Source organism: Sycon ciliatum, chromosome 12, assembly GCF_964019385.1.
Source record: "Sycon ciliatum chromosome 12, ocSycCili1.1, whole genome shotgun sequence".
NCBI lineage: Eukaryota > Metazoa > Porifera > Calcarea > Leucosolenida > Sycettidae > Sycon > Sycon ciliatum.
Window position 1 is genome coordinate 14,449,128 of NC_088654.1, and position 16,960 is coordinate 14,466,087.

Genomic DNA, 16,960 nt, shown 5'->3' on the forward strand with positions numbered 1-16,960 from the left:
AAACCGGCCTTTTGCTTATTATACAAAAAAATTGTCGGACAAAGTTTTCGAATTTTTCATTGATTTTTGATTACAAGAAGACGAAAGGTACTAGACTACGAGGTCCACGCGTGCACGATCGTTGTTGTTTCTTTCCGAATTTGAAGCCATTTTCAGTTGTAGTGTCATTGATCAGGCAAGAAAAGTCCGCATCGCAGCTGTGTTTCTCCTGACTTCGTCATACTGGTTGTCCTTTTTGGGGCTCTTGACGACAACACAACACTCACAAGTCAACAGGCTCCAGTTGGCCGATGACCCACTCAAACAACTGGTCCTTTCTCGACATCATTTTCTTCTCAGAAAACGCCTCGCTCTTCCGCCAGGTTCGGAGCAGAGCAGCCTCGGCCTCGTAGGTCCACGGACTCATCTCGAACAAAAAGAGGGAACAAAACAAACCTTGAACAGACGAATGTCGAATAACTGCTCAACTCAAGCAAAGTGTCTTGAAACTAATTTTACTTGAAAGACACTGTTTTGCCGCCAAGCGTCACTCCCATCAGCGGCAACGCAGCCGATTTCCCCACGTCAGACGCAGCAGCGTCTGACGCTCAAACTTCCCGCGTTGCGTCAGTTGCCATGGAAAAGCTCATGATTCTGACGCTGACGCAGCATTTTTGCCGTAGTGTGACCGAGGCCTTAGTAAGAGTACATGAAAACCATTTTTTTCATGTACTCTTGTTCTGACGCTGACGCAGCATTTTTGCCGTAGTGTGACCGAGGCCTTATAGGGGATTGCGCGGCAGGTTGAAGCTGATCAAAACTGAGTGGACTCGTGGACTCTGTATAGTGGATTTTGGACCAATGGACTCTATATAGGGTGCTGGACATCATATAGTGCATGGACTCTATACTGAGTCCTACATATATAAAGTATTATTACTGTAAACCGTGAAATTATTGCGATGGTCTAATTTCTGCGAAATTCGCGACCGCGTGGAAATCGCGAAATTTAGACAGCGCGAAAAGGAGATCCATGGCATAAAAGGTTTAGCAAGAATGCCATTCTGCAATCGCAAAATTAAAACCTCGCAAACCTATCCGGATTCTGAAAACGCGAACTAAAAACGCCGTGAAAATGTCACGCTTCACAGTACACTACTCACAAAATTATCACTTCGGTGTTACATATACATGTACATGTACATGCAGTTTGAACACTCGGGCAAGGCATGTTCGGGCCTGGTTTAAATCTGGCTTTGGAAAATATATTTTCCTTGCTATCGGGTTCGGCCTCATTTTCTCTGTGCTGCTCGCTGATGAGTCCGCAAAGTCAAAGGACGAAACAGTTCTGTCCGCAGATTGCCGGAGTAGTCAAGTCGTGTGCACGTACAGTGTATTCTCTTCTATACTACTCAATCTCTGGACAGCCACAGCTGCTTCAACCACCTTGTTCGGTATCGTCAGTGGAGCTCAGAGTAAGAGCTACTGGCCGAACCGATCGCAATAAAGACTAAGTAATGAAGAATAACGCATTTAATTTGTTTAGCCGGCTCAAAGCAGCACAGTCAGAGTGCTCCAACAGCGATGAACAAAGCGAGCCCTGCTTTCTATTGTTGTTGTAGAAGTTTATTTAACGTCGCACCACAAACAGGCGATTTCGCCTCCTTTGATACATGTGGACGACAGAAGGAATGAGAGAGAGGGGGGGGACAGAAGTATGGAGAGAGGAAGGGTAGAAATAAATAAGCAATCAACCTCAGGGCTACACCAAAGCAAAAACGGAATGGGAACATACTATATACAAAATAGCTTACAAAATAGCTTCATACATATTATTGCAAAACACTTTTACTATTCTTCAGTCCGCTATACCACAGAAACACACTAGCCGAAAAGCATTTAAACGGAGCCATGATGCGCTTTTAGCAGGGCACAGAACTGAAGGTGGCTGGGCTCGGAACGGAGATCAGGCGGGAGCTGGTTCCACAGGACTGCGCCGATGAACTGCATGGTCGCTCGACCCGCAGGTCCGGGCCAAAATGGTACTCGAACGAGGTGATGTGCTGCTCCCCGAGTGCGGTCACCAGTAACTCTCACGAAGAAGCTGGTGAAGAGGGAGCTAGCTCGGGAGAACAGACAACGACGGACAAAGATGAGGAGCTTAATGTTAAACATGTCCTCCAGGGTGGTGAGGCGGAGCTGTTCAAAGATCGGGCTCGTGCGCGACCACGGTGGCAGACCGAAGAAGCCGCGGATAGCGCACTTCGTTAGACGTGTGAGGGGCTCCATGTTGCCAATTTGAAGTGACGGATAATAGGCGTTGGAAGCGTACGACAACCTGACTTCCGCACCTGCTGGATTGTGTGATTGACGTGAGGCTCCCAGGAGAGCTGCCCATCTACCATTACGCCCAGGTACCGCGCTTGTTCCACAACTGCAAGGGCTGCATTCCCACAGCGAATTCGAATGTTATCTGTGTCAGGGGCTGGGCCTCTTGGGGTAATCAACAGAGCTTGCGTTTTCTTTTGGTTCAGCATTAGTCCGCGGTCCTCCAACCACTGCGACAGGCCAGTGATGGCTGTGCTTAGAGAAGAGCACACTTGTTCGCAACTGCCCGAGGCTTCAATTGCAATGTCGTCTGCAAATTCCTGGTTTGTGACCTGCTGGGGCAAGCAGCATCGAAGGTTACGGATGTATAGTGTGAACAGGAGGGGGCCGAGGACGGATCCTTGCGGCACCTCTCGACTGCATGCGACGTATTCCGAGCAATTTCCGCCCACGACTACGCGTTGAAGCCGCTCACTCAGGTAACTAGTGAACCATAGCTGGACAGTACCGCCGACCCCAATGTCGGATAGCTCCTGTGCCAAGATGGTGTATTTGACACAGTCGAAAGCCTTCGACATATCCACGAATATCACACCTGTGAGTTTGCGCTCATACTTCGCTTTCAGCCAGCGATTGACAGCTAGCACAAGAGCGTCCTCCGTACTGTGGTTCTTCCTGTACGCGAACTGCGAGTCAGGGAGAATACTGTGATCGGTCAGAAAGGATGTAAGCTGAGCTTTGACGATCTTCTCGAGGAGGCGAGAAACGACTGGTAGTAGAGAAATAGGTCGATACGCAGTAGGCTGACAAGGGTCAAGGCCGCCACCTTTGAATAGCGGCGACACATTAGCAATTTTAAACTGACGGGGAACACACCCCTGACATAACGAAGTATTGAAAATGATGCTGAGCGAGGGAGCCAGTATTGATGCCGAGTTTCTAAGGACAATACCCGGCAAGTCATCATGTCCAGTTGCTTTTGACGCGTCAACGGACTGGAGAAGGGCCGTAATGTCCTCCGTCGAAACAGGCGCAAATTCCGTGAATGCTGGTGCTTCAAGTTCGGCTGGTGCGTTGGCGCACAGCGCGTCTGGTCGTCCAGGGTCATGAACAACTTCGCCAAAAGTTCGGGAGAGGATTCCAACAGGTACTTGTGGTGGGCTTGAACTTTTCGCTCGTCCAGTCACCACGTTTATCGTATTCCAGAGCTTCCGTCCATCCTTTCCGGCCGACTGTAGGCGAGCTTGAAAATATTCTATGGAGTATTCAGACAGTAGTAGTAGTAGTATTGACATATCCGCGGCAAGCCGCTTATGTACAACGGCATGGGAGAGGATAACAACAAATGAAAGTATATTGTTGGGGAAATCCACGGTATTATCGAATATTCAACAATGACGGGTGTGGGGTTATACCAAATTCCCATAATGTGGAAGTACGTTATTATTGTTGAAAGCACTAGGTGATCTGCACTCTACAATTCAGAGAGTACCTATAGTAAACATTTAGTATTTTGTGTACGTACTTGTCCGAGTCACTTACCAAAACACTGTCTTCGCTGAAATAATTGCATGGCATGCGAGACTGCACGGATTTCAGTGAAGCCTGCATACTGTACATGTACAAGTTCTACATACGTTGTGGGGAAGCACATTAGTCTTCAGGGGTCGCAAACTTGAAGTGCTTCCAGGAATGCACTCCTGACAGAAACAATACCACATTACCGGCGAGCACTGCTACGTGGTGTGCTGACTAACTTGCTAAGCGAAGGGCTTCCAGTTAGGCACTTGGAAACTTTTCACTACGGCTCTGGCGACTTCATTATCCGCATACCATGCCCACTCTAGCCACTATTGTAGCAGGGCGCTTTCAAGATTCCAGATGTGCTTTACAAGCGTGACTGTAATTTTAACGACCATCTTCCAATATCGACATGTATCGCTAGCACTTTCACCCACACAATTACAGCGCGCCAACTTAGTTACTAACTACCGTCAATTGGTTTAGATTGCTGTAAGAAGTTACTACGTAAATGTACATACATGTACATGTACATGACTCTACTGTTATCTAAAACTCTCCTATTTAAACTTGAGAAACCAGAACCGTGTATCATGTATTGTACATGTACGTCACTTCAACTAAGAGACCTGATTCGGCTAACACTGTAATCCGTTAGCACATACAGCTATACAGGGTTAGACAACCAATGCTACCACGCGTTCTTATACAAGTTATAGTGGCTAGTGCCATACAATAGTGATGTGCGCGCACGTGGCGGGTAAGTGGAGAGGCGGCATAATAATAATCACGTCAATTGTTTAGTGAACTTCCCAGTTGCCTGGTCTGGTGTAGAACTGACTGTATTAGACAGTGCATGTGTAAGCTGACAACTGCAAGTCATGGTATGCAAAGTTATTAAATTTTAGTCTGAGCTGAGGCCAGGGGGGCAGTGATACACACTACCTACAATGTACCGTTACAAGTACAGTAAAACCTGGTGTAAGCGACCTCTGGGTTTAGCGACCACCTGCTCTTAACGACCGTTCTCCCATGCACGGACAGTTCTACACAGACACTGTGGGACCTGGTCCTAAAGACCACCTGGCTTTAACGGCCGCATTTGCTTTCACCGTGGGGTGCAGGTTTTTACTGTACAGGCATTCGGTGCAGTACATGTACTGCGTACACCGCTTACAGTAGTCAGTATGCCCTTTCCACGATGGACAGGCTGACCGGGGCACAGCCACATTCCCCGGTGAGTGCGCGGAGAGCAAACAATGGGGAAACTAGGCACTCTTATTATTGTGGTCATGTGTTTAAGACACCCATTTCCAGCTGGGCCGCCTTTCCCCTGTGGAGTACGGAAGTAGGAATTCAGATCTAAGTGCATGCGATTTGTTCGTCGCTGTGCCTCGATTTCGTCATTGTGTTTCACCGATGCGGGAAGGAATTGACGACACCAGGTCCCCCGAATATATTGTTATGTCAAACGAAACAGGGGTTTTAGCGAGACACAGTATTCAAGACGTGATGTGTTGTCACCGAAGTTGAATCTAGACGCTCCATTGAGGAATTCCAGAGCGGGAGTGATCGCGAGTTCTTGCAACCTCTCCCATTTACGCTTGCCCCACCAGTGCTTTCCTCACCTGTTCCTACTATACACGTGCCACGCTTGAACCGAATTGACTCCTACAGTTACAGTGTTTCTTACTTTATATAAATTATAGCCTTGGCCAGCTGATTGGAATACACCGTCACGCGGCAAAACGTCTCTGGAACAGCGGGCTACAAAATAGAGCACCTCCACTCGATCGCGGTCACATTAGAAGAACGCGCCCCAGGAAAAGGAGGTTCTCCGTTGGCTCGGATCTACATCGTCGTGCATACAGCAAGCACTGTTGTGTTGTTATAATCATCCTGTTTTGAGAGCTTTCAGCTGGAGGCCTCGGTGTGGTTTCCCCTCAGCCGTCCTCAGTTTAGAGTATTGCTGCAAGACACCATGAAGGCAACAAGCAGACGGGATATTGGCGCGGTGCTGGCTGTGGGTGGTGCCTCACGGAACCGTGCACGCAGGACGCAGCGTCCTCCAGTGGTCGATAGCGTCTGCTCCTCACCCCACGCGTCAATGATGGCGCTGGTGGCGTTGCTTCTCTCTGCGCCTGTGCTGGTCTTGGCGAACAAGGCACCGGCGTGCAGTGATGGCCGTCACTGTCAGAACGGAGGCGTGTGCGACACCAGCGAGGACGCCTGGCAGACGTGTGACTGTAGCTACACCGGTTTTGAAGGCAGCCATTGCCAAACTGGTAAGTGACGGGAATCTCATGATGGCATACGTACAGTCATGTACATGTGAGGTCAAGCCTAAGGGTGATTGAGAGACCTGAGGCCAACTGAACTACATTTTTAAAGTTTTGCACTGTACTGGTAAGAGGTGAACCGCAAAACTGTATCCAAATCCATCAACATGACATGTACATCATTGATCGGTTGACAGCATGTTACAAGGCGGAGGACCCACTGTGTTGAAAACGGTGCTCCTGACTAACGTTACAATCATCATCAGTTGACAGAGCCCCTGCCCTGCCACCATTGGCATTGAAGACCATTCAGTGAACCGTATGGGCCTGGCCTTGGTTCCGACCCTCAGTATACCATGTATACACGAGCGAGTCTTTTGTCATTTGTCACGATATGTTTGTGTCCGTTACAAAACACTGACATCCAACATTGTACATGTACATGTGCAGTCAACTTCGCTTATAACGACTGCGGATATAACGACAATTCGCGAATAACGACAACATTTCCATGCCCAGAGCAAAGTCCCTTTCATAATAATATTATTATAATGAGACTTCGGGTATACCCACACTTCGCGAATAAAGACACTTTTTTGATGCCCCGCCGAGTGTCGTTATAAGCGAAGTTGACTGTACATGTATCTCTAAGTTTCGTGATCAGAAACATTCTCAGACTCAGTAGATCTACGGACCAGAGCTGTGCTAGAAGTAGTATCCCGCAGACACCGACCAGTTTGCACCAGGGAGTAGTAAAATTTTTACTACTCCCTGGTTTGCACATACCGGTACTGGACACTGTACATTTTTGCATGATTGTAGAATGCAACGTACAACGTACTACATGTACATACATGTACATGACTTGTAGTGTATATGCCCTTTGCCACTAGGACGTAGCAGTCCTACAAATACAATGTCTTCTTCTTGACATTGGACTCGGGTGTCGGTGGCAAGCGACGGAACAGGAAGATCGAACTGCACCTTTTTCCGCAGCAGGCACTGGGCAGATGGTCTGACAGCAATGTGATGTCACAACACCAGGATTTATGGGGATATTCCGGCACCAGATGCGAGGGATTTTAGAAATGATGACAAACATAGTGGTACTCGATCTCCGGACTGTACTACACTCATTTTGTTAGAGTAAAACCTCACATCTGTTACCGGAATGTCACCCTTACCATGCTTGCGGCCTTAGTCTGAGAAAACACGACACGCTGCTGGGGAGCGCAGTTGTTTGTGGACGCTATCGCCACCGTAGTTCCGCCAACTACACATGGTATGTCCGAGCACACACGCACACGCACATACACACACACACACACACACACACGCACGCAAGCACACATACCTCATGCGGGCACATGCATTGGCCATTGCGCCCTCACCCAGTAGACCTACACCGCACAAGCACAGACGCTCTGTCCCTGACTGTCTGTGCAGAGTGTCCGTCGGTCCCTACACCTGGTAGATCTACACTCACTCGATCGCAGACGCAGTGCTTTGACTCGCGGTAGTCACCTACATACAGCATACAGTCAACTTCGCAACTAACGACTGCGGATATAACGACAATTCGCGAATAACGACAACATTTCCATGCCCAGAGCAAAGTCCCTTCCAACTGTTATACATAATGAGACTTCGGGTATAACGACACTTCGCGAATAAAGACACTTTTTTGATGCCCCGCCGAGTGCCGTTATAGGCGAAGTTGACTGTACACACTACTCAACAGACTTTGAATATGACGTCATTGTATGGACTGTTGTGTACATGGTTGTATGTGTCTCGTTGTTTTTCTGTTTGCAGTCGCCTCTTTCGTCAGCTTTTGCAATGGCACTGGTGCTAAACTCCAGCTGCCGACAGCCCGTCGCCGCCTATTGCAAATTGACGATGGCACAGTGCTGGAAGTGGTATATAGAACATTGCCACCAGCACAAAACACGGACTCCAGTCGGACGACCGGGAATGTTTTGATACCCATCGTAGCGTTGCGCAACACCAACGACGAGTATGCCCTGAAGATCTTCCAGTACGGCACGAAGATTGAAGTTCAGACGAATGTCAAGACAGGAAGACGAAGGGGGGAGGTGCAGACCCAAGAAATCTCCGGCCTTGAGCAGTTCCGCTATCATCGAGTTCGCGTCGAATTCGAGGCCTTGCCCCGCGGCGGTGAGGTCCGTGTGGCTGTGTATAGAGATGTTGACAGCGTCGGCGCGCTCCGTTCGTCTACGATAAGCCTCGGCACCTCCTTTGAGTGGAGCCAGCTCAGACAGGTACGGCTATACTATAAAATAGTAATAAAATTACTTCCCCCAGGCGCGCAGCACCGCCGTTGGCGGTGGTCCGGCCAGGCCAGGGGGGGGGGGGGGGGTTCGGGGGATGTCCCCCGCGGAATATTTTTGAAATTAGGGTGCAAAATCCTGCATTCTGGGCACTTTTGGCATTGTTTTACTAATACTATGGTGGTCGTGGTCGGGCGAAAAAGTGGTCCGGCCAAAGCCGGACCGGCCGGAGCGGCTGCTACGCCCCGTCCCCAACAGATCCATGTCATCTCCACTGTACATGAATGTCGTCTTATCCAAAACGAATGGGATTAGATAAGCCATGAGCCTTTTCCAGCAAATCCTAAACCAATAAAATTCGTCCCTTGTCCTGTGTGGGCATGCACGCGCGTATGTGTCTGTGTCTGTGTGTGTACGGGCGTATGTGTGTGTTTGCATGTACGAATGACACATTTGTTTGTTCTGCATAGAGCCCACTGCAGAGTATTGAGGTGGGCACTTTCCCTGCGACCTACCCTGGATCACAGGCACAAACCTCTACGAGTCCCTTCTGCGGCCATTTCAAACTGGCACGGTTTGAAGATCAAGATGTCGTCTCCAGCATTGTGCAAGCATCTGATGCTATGAACTCAACAGGTCTGATCGGCGAACGTGCCTATGAAGACTTTGGAGTAGGTTTCAACACAATCAAGGCGCACAAGCACCACGCTAGAGCCAGAGCTGACGTTCACAGCGTCGACATTGACTTTCGTTCAGCTGTACACCAGGACGCTGTGCTGCTGGGACTTCACGGGCCAAGCGAGCTCCTGCTAGAGCTCGTTGGCGGCCAACTTGTCTTGGTATTTCTGTCTCAGCAGGAAAACTTCCTCAGGCGGCTCCACACGGGATCCGTGAGGCTCGACGATGGGCAAATGCACTCGCTGTCGATTTGCGTACAGCAGGACATGCTCCTTATAAGGACAGCGAATGTCAGCACAAGTGTCGAATTTTATCATAATTTCTCTGCCATTGATTTCGGAGGTTCCTATCTGGGAAACTCGAGTGATCGTCGCGGTGTTGCGCCTGGATTCCTGGGATGTATCGCCAGTGCCCGGATCAATAGCAATAGTGTGAATCTGCGCCGTGCAATTAGCAAGAGCGTGCAAACTGACGGCGACATTGTCAACGGCTGTCCGTCCTGTGTGCTGACGGATGGATGTGGACGTCGGAGCAGCGTGACAAGTCCATCGGAACTGGCAGGCGAGACGACGTCGTCAATGGCAACCAAAGAAACAACAACAAGACAGCCAGCACAGCCAATGACGTCAACAGCATTGAAGAGTGAATCTAGTCAGCTGGCCGGGCCGACAGATGAACAGGAAATGATTACCATGGCAAGAACGGAACAACCTGCGCCAACATCATCAGTTGCATTGGGGTCGGGCGAGGACTTAGCTGTAGAGATTGATCCGACGACCAAGTCTGTTGCTGAGATGCCCAAGTCCACAGGAGGAATCGAAACGACCGCCTCATCCACCACCTCTCAGACCACTTTGCCACCCACCTCAGCGACCACTTTGCCACCCACCTCAGCGACCACTTTGCCACTCACCTCAGCGACCACATCTCCAACCACCCCAGTGACCACATCTCCAACCACCCCAGCGACCACTTTACCACCCACCCCAGAGACCACATCTCCAACCACCCCAGCGACCACTTTGCCGCCCACTCCAGTGACCACTTTGCCGCCCACCCCGCAGACTACCTCTCCGACTGGCACAGCACCTGTTCGTGTAACCGTCATCCCAACGGTTGGCCTGGCGTCGGGCTCGAGTGCGACAGAACTAGCGGCGGACTTTACGTCAGATGACCCCATTTGGATAGGATCCTCTGGTGCAAGTCCCAGCCCCGACATGGCTACGGTACCGATCACGAGGGACTCGCAGGGCAGCGGACACACGCCAAGCAACGGGGCGAGCTCTGCAAGCTCATCGACAGAATCGGTGATGATGATGACTACTGGTTCCGGGCAAGACGGAGTGACGGAACCCACGACGTCCGTGACGTCATCGCTCGCAGCTCAGTCATCCAGCATGCCGCAGACGGGTGGCAAGGCTGACAACGCCAACAATGTCGATAATGACGCATCCGGGACTTTCCCAACTGATCACGTGACCATAATGACATCACCAACTCCTGTTGGATCAATGAAGACATCTCCAGCTACTGATGAATCAACGAAGACATCACCAACTACGGTTCAATCAACAGTGACATTGCCTTCAGTTGAGTCAACTATGACATCACCCACCACAGCTCGATCAACAATGACGTCAACCACCACAGCTCGATCAACAATGACGTCACCCACGGCCACCACAGCTCCGTCAACAATGACGCCACCCACCACAGCTCCATCAACAATGACGTCACCCACCACAGTTCCATCAACAATGACGTCACCCAGCACAGCCCAATCAACAATGACGTCACCCACCACAGCTCAATCAACAATGACGTCACCCACCACGGCTGCATCGCCGACATCACCAACCTCACATGGCGTGACCAGTGTCGCAGCAACACGAGCGACCGATGCACCGCTTCCCACCACCACCACCACCACCACTGCCAACGGTGATGCACAGCCCAGCACTGAAGCATGGACGCGCGCCGCAGCCACTGCTGCGCCCGCCACGACAGACCAGGGCGTAAATCCGAGCAGCGCAGGCGAGGGAGAACTGGCCGGCAATGACGATGCCTTGCTACCGACAGTAGCGTACGTGGGCATCGCGATCGGTGCTGTGGGAATGGCGGCCCTGGTCGGCGTGGCGCTAGCCTACCTGCTACACCAGCGCTCGCACTCGGGCCAACACGAGATGCCGGTCGACGTATAACCGCTTTCCTCGGAGTGCGTGACTGTGAAAATAATCGATTTGAGCCGAAGCCCATTTGCCGGCATGCAGCACATGCTGTATATGTATGCAAGCTGGCCTTGGAGTTTTTCAGGTGCACGCGGATGTGCGGCCGTTGCTAATATGCATGGGCCGTCCGTTGAGATGTTTTAAAACAATCCATAGAAGTCTGAATACATGGAGTATGAAATGTACAGAATGTTATGGTCGCCTAGGAAACGGTCACAACTTCCCTATATCTTAGATGACTACTTTTTTTATTCTAAACTTGCTGTTAGCAGCGGATCAATTTATCTTATTCCACCCGATTGTTGCCACAGATCAAACCAACTGAAGCAACGGCCTTGAATAGCATGCAGTATGATGGCAATGCTCCATACTTAGAATTCCCTGGCCAGTGGGTATAGGAGGGTTCCTTTCCACGACTGCTTCAAGACTACAACCTAGAGTGCACATGTCTAAGCTGCCTTATACTCTTGCTACAACTAATTACTTGCATCCTCTTGAGAGTAGAATTATTACAACTGCACACGTCCACGTGAGAATTTTAGAAGTGATGCGAGAGGCGGCACACCTACATGTACATGTACATGCACTGTGTGCGAGTACTTATATTTTTTACAATTGCTGGCTCATTCTGCTTCCCCGTTCAGCCTTCATCTAGTCACGCCGTGTGCGTGTTTTGAACACATATTAGACCAAAGTATTAGCAGGAGTATAGAACTAGTATGTACTCTTGACATCAGTCTTCTATTACTAGGAACGAGAACTTCAATTCTGGAAAATAACTATTTTCACGGCCTGCATTTCTTACAAGTTACATGTTGCGTGGTGATGTCTGCAGCATTTATTCTAGTCAGTCCTCTATTTTAATGTACTTGTAGAGAAAGAATTCAGTGATAACACAAAGTATGTTTCAAATTTCCTTGCTTTGTCCATTACCGCATATTATAATACACGCAATTATCGGGCTTTGCAACACTAGACCATGATCAATGCAGTACATGTATTTGTCTACAAGTACATTAAATTTCATATCCTGAACTTTCAACAAGGGGGGGGGGGGGGGGGGGAGGGGTCGTAGCATGCACCCAGGGAGACAGCCCGGGACCATGGCACCTGAAAAGATACGCGCTTCGACCCCGGATTTAGAAGTTCTATAAACACGTGGTCCGCGGTCTACTCGTATGCAACTCAACGGTCATCCCTTAGCAAAACCCACATAGTTTCACAGAAATTCTAGTGATGGTTGTCGGAAAGAAATCTGTGCTGTTTGCCCTTGCCTATAAATTCCAGTCGCACGTTGAGACGACAACGCACACGACTGGGCCTCACACTGCACACGCTGCACAGGTTTATACAGGTTGAAATCACTGCAAGAGGGGGACCAGTCAGGTCACCGACAAAACAACAGGCCAGACATTGACAATCGACAATAATAAAATAATAATATTTAGTCCAGACATAAAATAGATCTCTTTTAAAATCTAAAAAAGATACACTCCATGCTAGACGGATTTTACATTCACGAAACTATCAAGTGTTCAAATTGATCCGCAAAGGTAAACCATCGTATTCCCAATTGAACATTTGCAGGTTATATCAAGGTTACTTTGCTATGCATACATGAACAGTCTAGAAAAGAAACATATCACTTAAAAAATGCTATTCTTCTGAAGCGGTAAGGCAGTAGCATTAAAGGCAGCATTCGATTGTGGAAACTGGATCCCGATCGCCGCCGACCAGATCACTTCGATCAGACGGATACAATCGAATGTGCACAACTGATAATCCGTTTCAAAACTTTAGCAACCGCGTTGCTACAGCTCATCCCGTTCTATTCCGTTGTATCTGTACGCGTTATGGTGAACTCCTGATCTAGTGTACGCATATTTCGAGTTTGGGGTAGATGCGATGCAAATGAATCCGTCGAATCCGGCTCTGTGAGGTGGGTTGACTGGATCCGATTCTGTGGGCCTGGGATCCGGATTCGTACAATCGAAAATGTACGAATTCGGCGAATCCGGATCGAAAATGCCCTGAGCATGTTGCCTTGCATGCGATGACGAACCAGTGCAAGCCAGTTTGAACCAGTGCAAGCCGGTGTGAACCAGTGCAAGCTGGTGCAAGCCAGTGTGAACCAGTGCAAGCCGGTGCAAGCCAGTGTGAACCAGTGCAAGCCAGTGCAAGCCAGTGTGAACCAGTGCTCGCAATTATTTTAGTAAAATTATCTCGTCCTCGCAGGAGGCTTCACGCTACTCAGTCGCCAAGGGAGCTGCGACGCGAGCAGCACCGTCCAGGATCACTTACGCCAGACGACCACTGCTTCGTGTCTATTGACAGGGGACGTCACCACCGCTCCGTGTTTGCATGGTAACTACCGATCCGGTGGCATGTGCTCGTCGGAGGGACGGTGTTGTGACTCGAAGTCGAGATGCACAAAGGCCCGCTCGACATGCGACAGCTTCTCCAGTTTGATCTGCAGCGACTCGCCAATGTCGTGAGCTTCTTTCAGCTGCATGGTCTCTGGGAGGACGAGGTGAACCTCCACGATGAAGTTGGTTCCGAAGTGGTACGCTCGTACAGTGTCGACCTAAGGCAGTTACAAAAAGATACGGCAGCCAAACAGGAGAGAGTCTTGGTGTGGAGTAAGGACGTGTGCGTGTGCATGCCCGAAGGTGCGCGCGCGTGTGTGTGTGTGTGTGTGTGTGCGCGCGCGCGCGTGTGTGTGTGTGTGTGTGTGTGTGTGTGTGCGCGCGCATGTGTATGTGTGTGTGTATGTCCTCACCCACTTAATGAGGTGTGATGAGCCCATAAGTGGAATCATTTTCACCGATTCAAACAGGGTCTGGTCTTGGGGGTTTCATGATAAGGCGATAACCAACACGCACCCATGCATAGCAAAGCTGTGCACGTTCACCGTAAGGCAACCTTTAAAGGATGCTGTTACATGCACGTGAATAATTCACGGCTCCAAACACGGCCTAGTCTTGAGGTGTTCTGATAACCTACAAGCAACTATAATGATTATAGCAAAGCTGTGCATGTTCACCGTGAGCGTACCTGGAGAATCCGCGTGCTGTGTTGCAGCGCGGCAAAGGTCAGCTGCTGAAGAACGGACGCGTCCGCGCCCTTCCCCACTAGCTGCTCCGCCTGAACACACACATGGACAAATTAGAACACAAAGACTTATCAGATTTACAACTGGCTTCGTCTCTTCGTGTGCTAATATGTTCCTGGTGCTCATGTCACACTCCTTTATTACTTGAAGTGTAAGCGTGCGCAAGAAGCAAATCTTTCTCCTTGGCCTCAACTTCTTTGTTGTACGGTTGGCCATTGTAGCCGTCGTCTACAGTAGGGCCGACGTAAAACCCTCTAAACCCACACCCGTACCAACACCCTACAGGGGCGTAGCTGGTCCCCATTTTAGGGGTGGGGGGGGGGGGGCATGACCCCATACGTGTAGGATGGCTGGTGCATGATATTCATGGTGATTATGACTTTATGTGCATGCTGAACCTAGGTTGACATTGGGGGGGGGGGGGGTACACGCGCCCCGTGCCCCTTTTAGGGAGGGGGGGGCATGCCCCCCCCCCCCCCATGCGGACTACACGCCTGCCCTACAATTCTCACGAATACAGCACCAGTACCATAGTAATCACCCGTCACCAACCTGCTCCTTGCCCGCCTTGATCCAGTTGACGATGATATAGATGGCGATGAAGATCCCACCGAGCGGGTCGATCCACGTGCGCACGTACGTCCCCAGCAGGCCGAAGACGATAGCGATGGCGTTGCTCATCGTGTCGTTGCGGTGGTCGATGGCCAGCGCCTGTACGCTGGGGTTGTTGATGCGCCGGCAGAACAGGTACAGCGCCAGCTTGGCCAGCACCGAGATACCTAGAATGGAATAAAAAAAAGAAAGAAAAGGAAAAGGACAAAAAAATGTTACGAGTTATTGCCAACTGTTCACTGACGTAACCAGATTTTGTATTTGTATTCATAGATTCTCCACAGGCCTTAGCCTAAATAGAGGGAGTCTCCGTTAGATCATAATACAGTCAGCGAGTGCGACAAAATGGCACAACACTGACAAAGAGTACCGAGACCGTAGAGAGCCTACGCTTCACCTTCTTTTAATTTTTCTATACAATTTCGAACGTGAGATCTCACGGCCAAAATGGCGCATCTCACGTTGCAACGTGTGATTTCAACGCGACAGAGGGCCATCTCACAGTGAAAAAAGGCGATTCAACGCACGTTTTGTCTCACGTTCGAAATCGAAAAAAACGTGAAGCGTAAACTCCCTAAAAATGTGGGCACATGTTATGTGATCTTTCCATGTTACAATTTTTTCCTTGGCTCACCATCTGAGTTCGTAAACTCTCTATACAACCATAAATTGGCTCACCATCCCGAGTTCAACTTTGCATACCTAAAATGGCGCCGGCCAGGCCTTTGACGTTCGGCTTGGCGTCGCCCTTGACGATGCTCTGCGCCGAGGCGATGATCAGCTGCAGCGAGGCCGTTCCCATGACGCAGGCGCAGATCACTATGGCAACGGGCTCGATGCGGCGCTTGCCCGCCGGATACTTGTAGACGTCGTTGGTCTTGGGCCGCATCATGCGCTGCGTCACGAACAGCACTATGCCGGTGAACAGGTCCAGAGCCGAGTCGACTAGGCTGGACAGGACCGAGAGACTGTCCGACAGGACGAGCGCCGCGATCTTCAGGCCGAACAGCAGGACGTTGACCAGCAGGCTGGCGTAGGTCGCCTGCTGCACGGCGCTCAGCGCCAGCTGCCGCGCGCCCTGACGCCTGTGCGCCGTAGGGGATTCCCCGCCGGACCCGGGTTCGAGGTTACCCGCCCGTTGATTGTCGTCCAGCTCAGCGTACTGACGTCCTCCGTGCTGCACTGACTGTCCAGGTCCCTCACCAGGTGGTTGAAGCAGCAGGTCACGATCACTGTCGTCTTCTGAGCCCGAGGCTGGTCCCAGGCGTTCTACTTCCTCAAACGAGTCAAGCACGCGACCTTGGTGGACGTAGAACGATCTCACTTTCGGCTTCATTGAAGATAGGCGCCCCGAGCTGGGCACTACAGAGTCGGTGCGTAGGCCGCGCAGGAAATTACCCGACCAGGAGAAGTTGCTCGCCGCCAGGGCAGCATCGCTCCCTCTGACGTCCGGACTCGTCGGTTCGACAATTTCAATTCTAGTATCGCCGCGCCGTCTCTCCAGGTCTGGCCGAGTCAGAGATTCCAGTTCGGTAGAGTCCTCCATGACTGTCACGATGCTCACATGAAGAGCTCACTAGCTCTACTCTAGTCTCCAGCTCTGACAACGACTGCTAGAAACATGAAAACAAGACTCTAAATCCAACACTTCACTATCCAAAGATAAAGTTTTTGAAGAGGAACCTGCCCTTTGAACGTTGACGCTGTGCTCATAAAAAAACGAAAAGAGAACAAAGCGTGTATGCCGCGTGCAGACGCCAACTTTCGCGCCATGACAACGACTACGCAATCCCGAAACTTTCTTGGAACGTTTTGCATTCGGGTGGGTCAACTGCATGATTCGCTGATACATGTAATTGAAAACGCGAAAACCGAAGAATCGTGCGATTGACCGCGTGAACTCCTTCGGATTTTGTCAGGGCCTTGCGCAAG

General features: G+C 50.3%; 2 protein-coding genes across 2 annotated transcripts; one reads left to right on the forward strand and one right to left on the reverse strand.

Moving 5' to 3' along the window:
• The first annotated feature begins 5,199 nt into the window (after window positions 1–5,199).
• Window positions 5,200–12,217, forward strand: LOC135828499 (uncharacterized). The gene is made up of 3 exons (XM_065340942.1): window positions 5,200–6,113; window positions 7,923–8,389; window positions 8,869–12,217. Exons 1-3 carry the CDS (start codon window positions 5,810–5,812, stop codon window positions 11,275–11,277), a joined length of 3,180 nt encoding a protein of 1,059 aa, XP_065197014.1. The 5' UTR covers window positions 5,200–5,809; the 3' UTR covers window positions 11,278–12,217.
• Window positions 12,218–12,646: 429 nt separating this feature from the next.
• Window positions 12,647–16,703, reverse strand: LOC135828258 (uncharacterized). Its single transcript, XM_065340704.1, has 4 exons — window positions 15,731–16,703; window positions 14,969–15,195; window positions 14,359–14,448; window positions 12,647–13,888 (listed from the first exon to the last, which is right to left on the reverse strand). The coding sequence occupies exons 1-4, from the start codon at window positions 16,572–16,574 to the stop codon at window positions 13,673–13,675; spliced, it is 1,377 nt and encodes a 458-aa protein (XP_065196776.1). The 5' UTR covers window positions 16,575–16,703; the 3' UTR covers window positions 12,647–13,672.
• Between the last annotated feature and the right edge of the window lie 257 nt (window positions 16,704–16,960).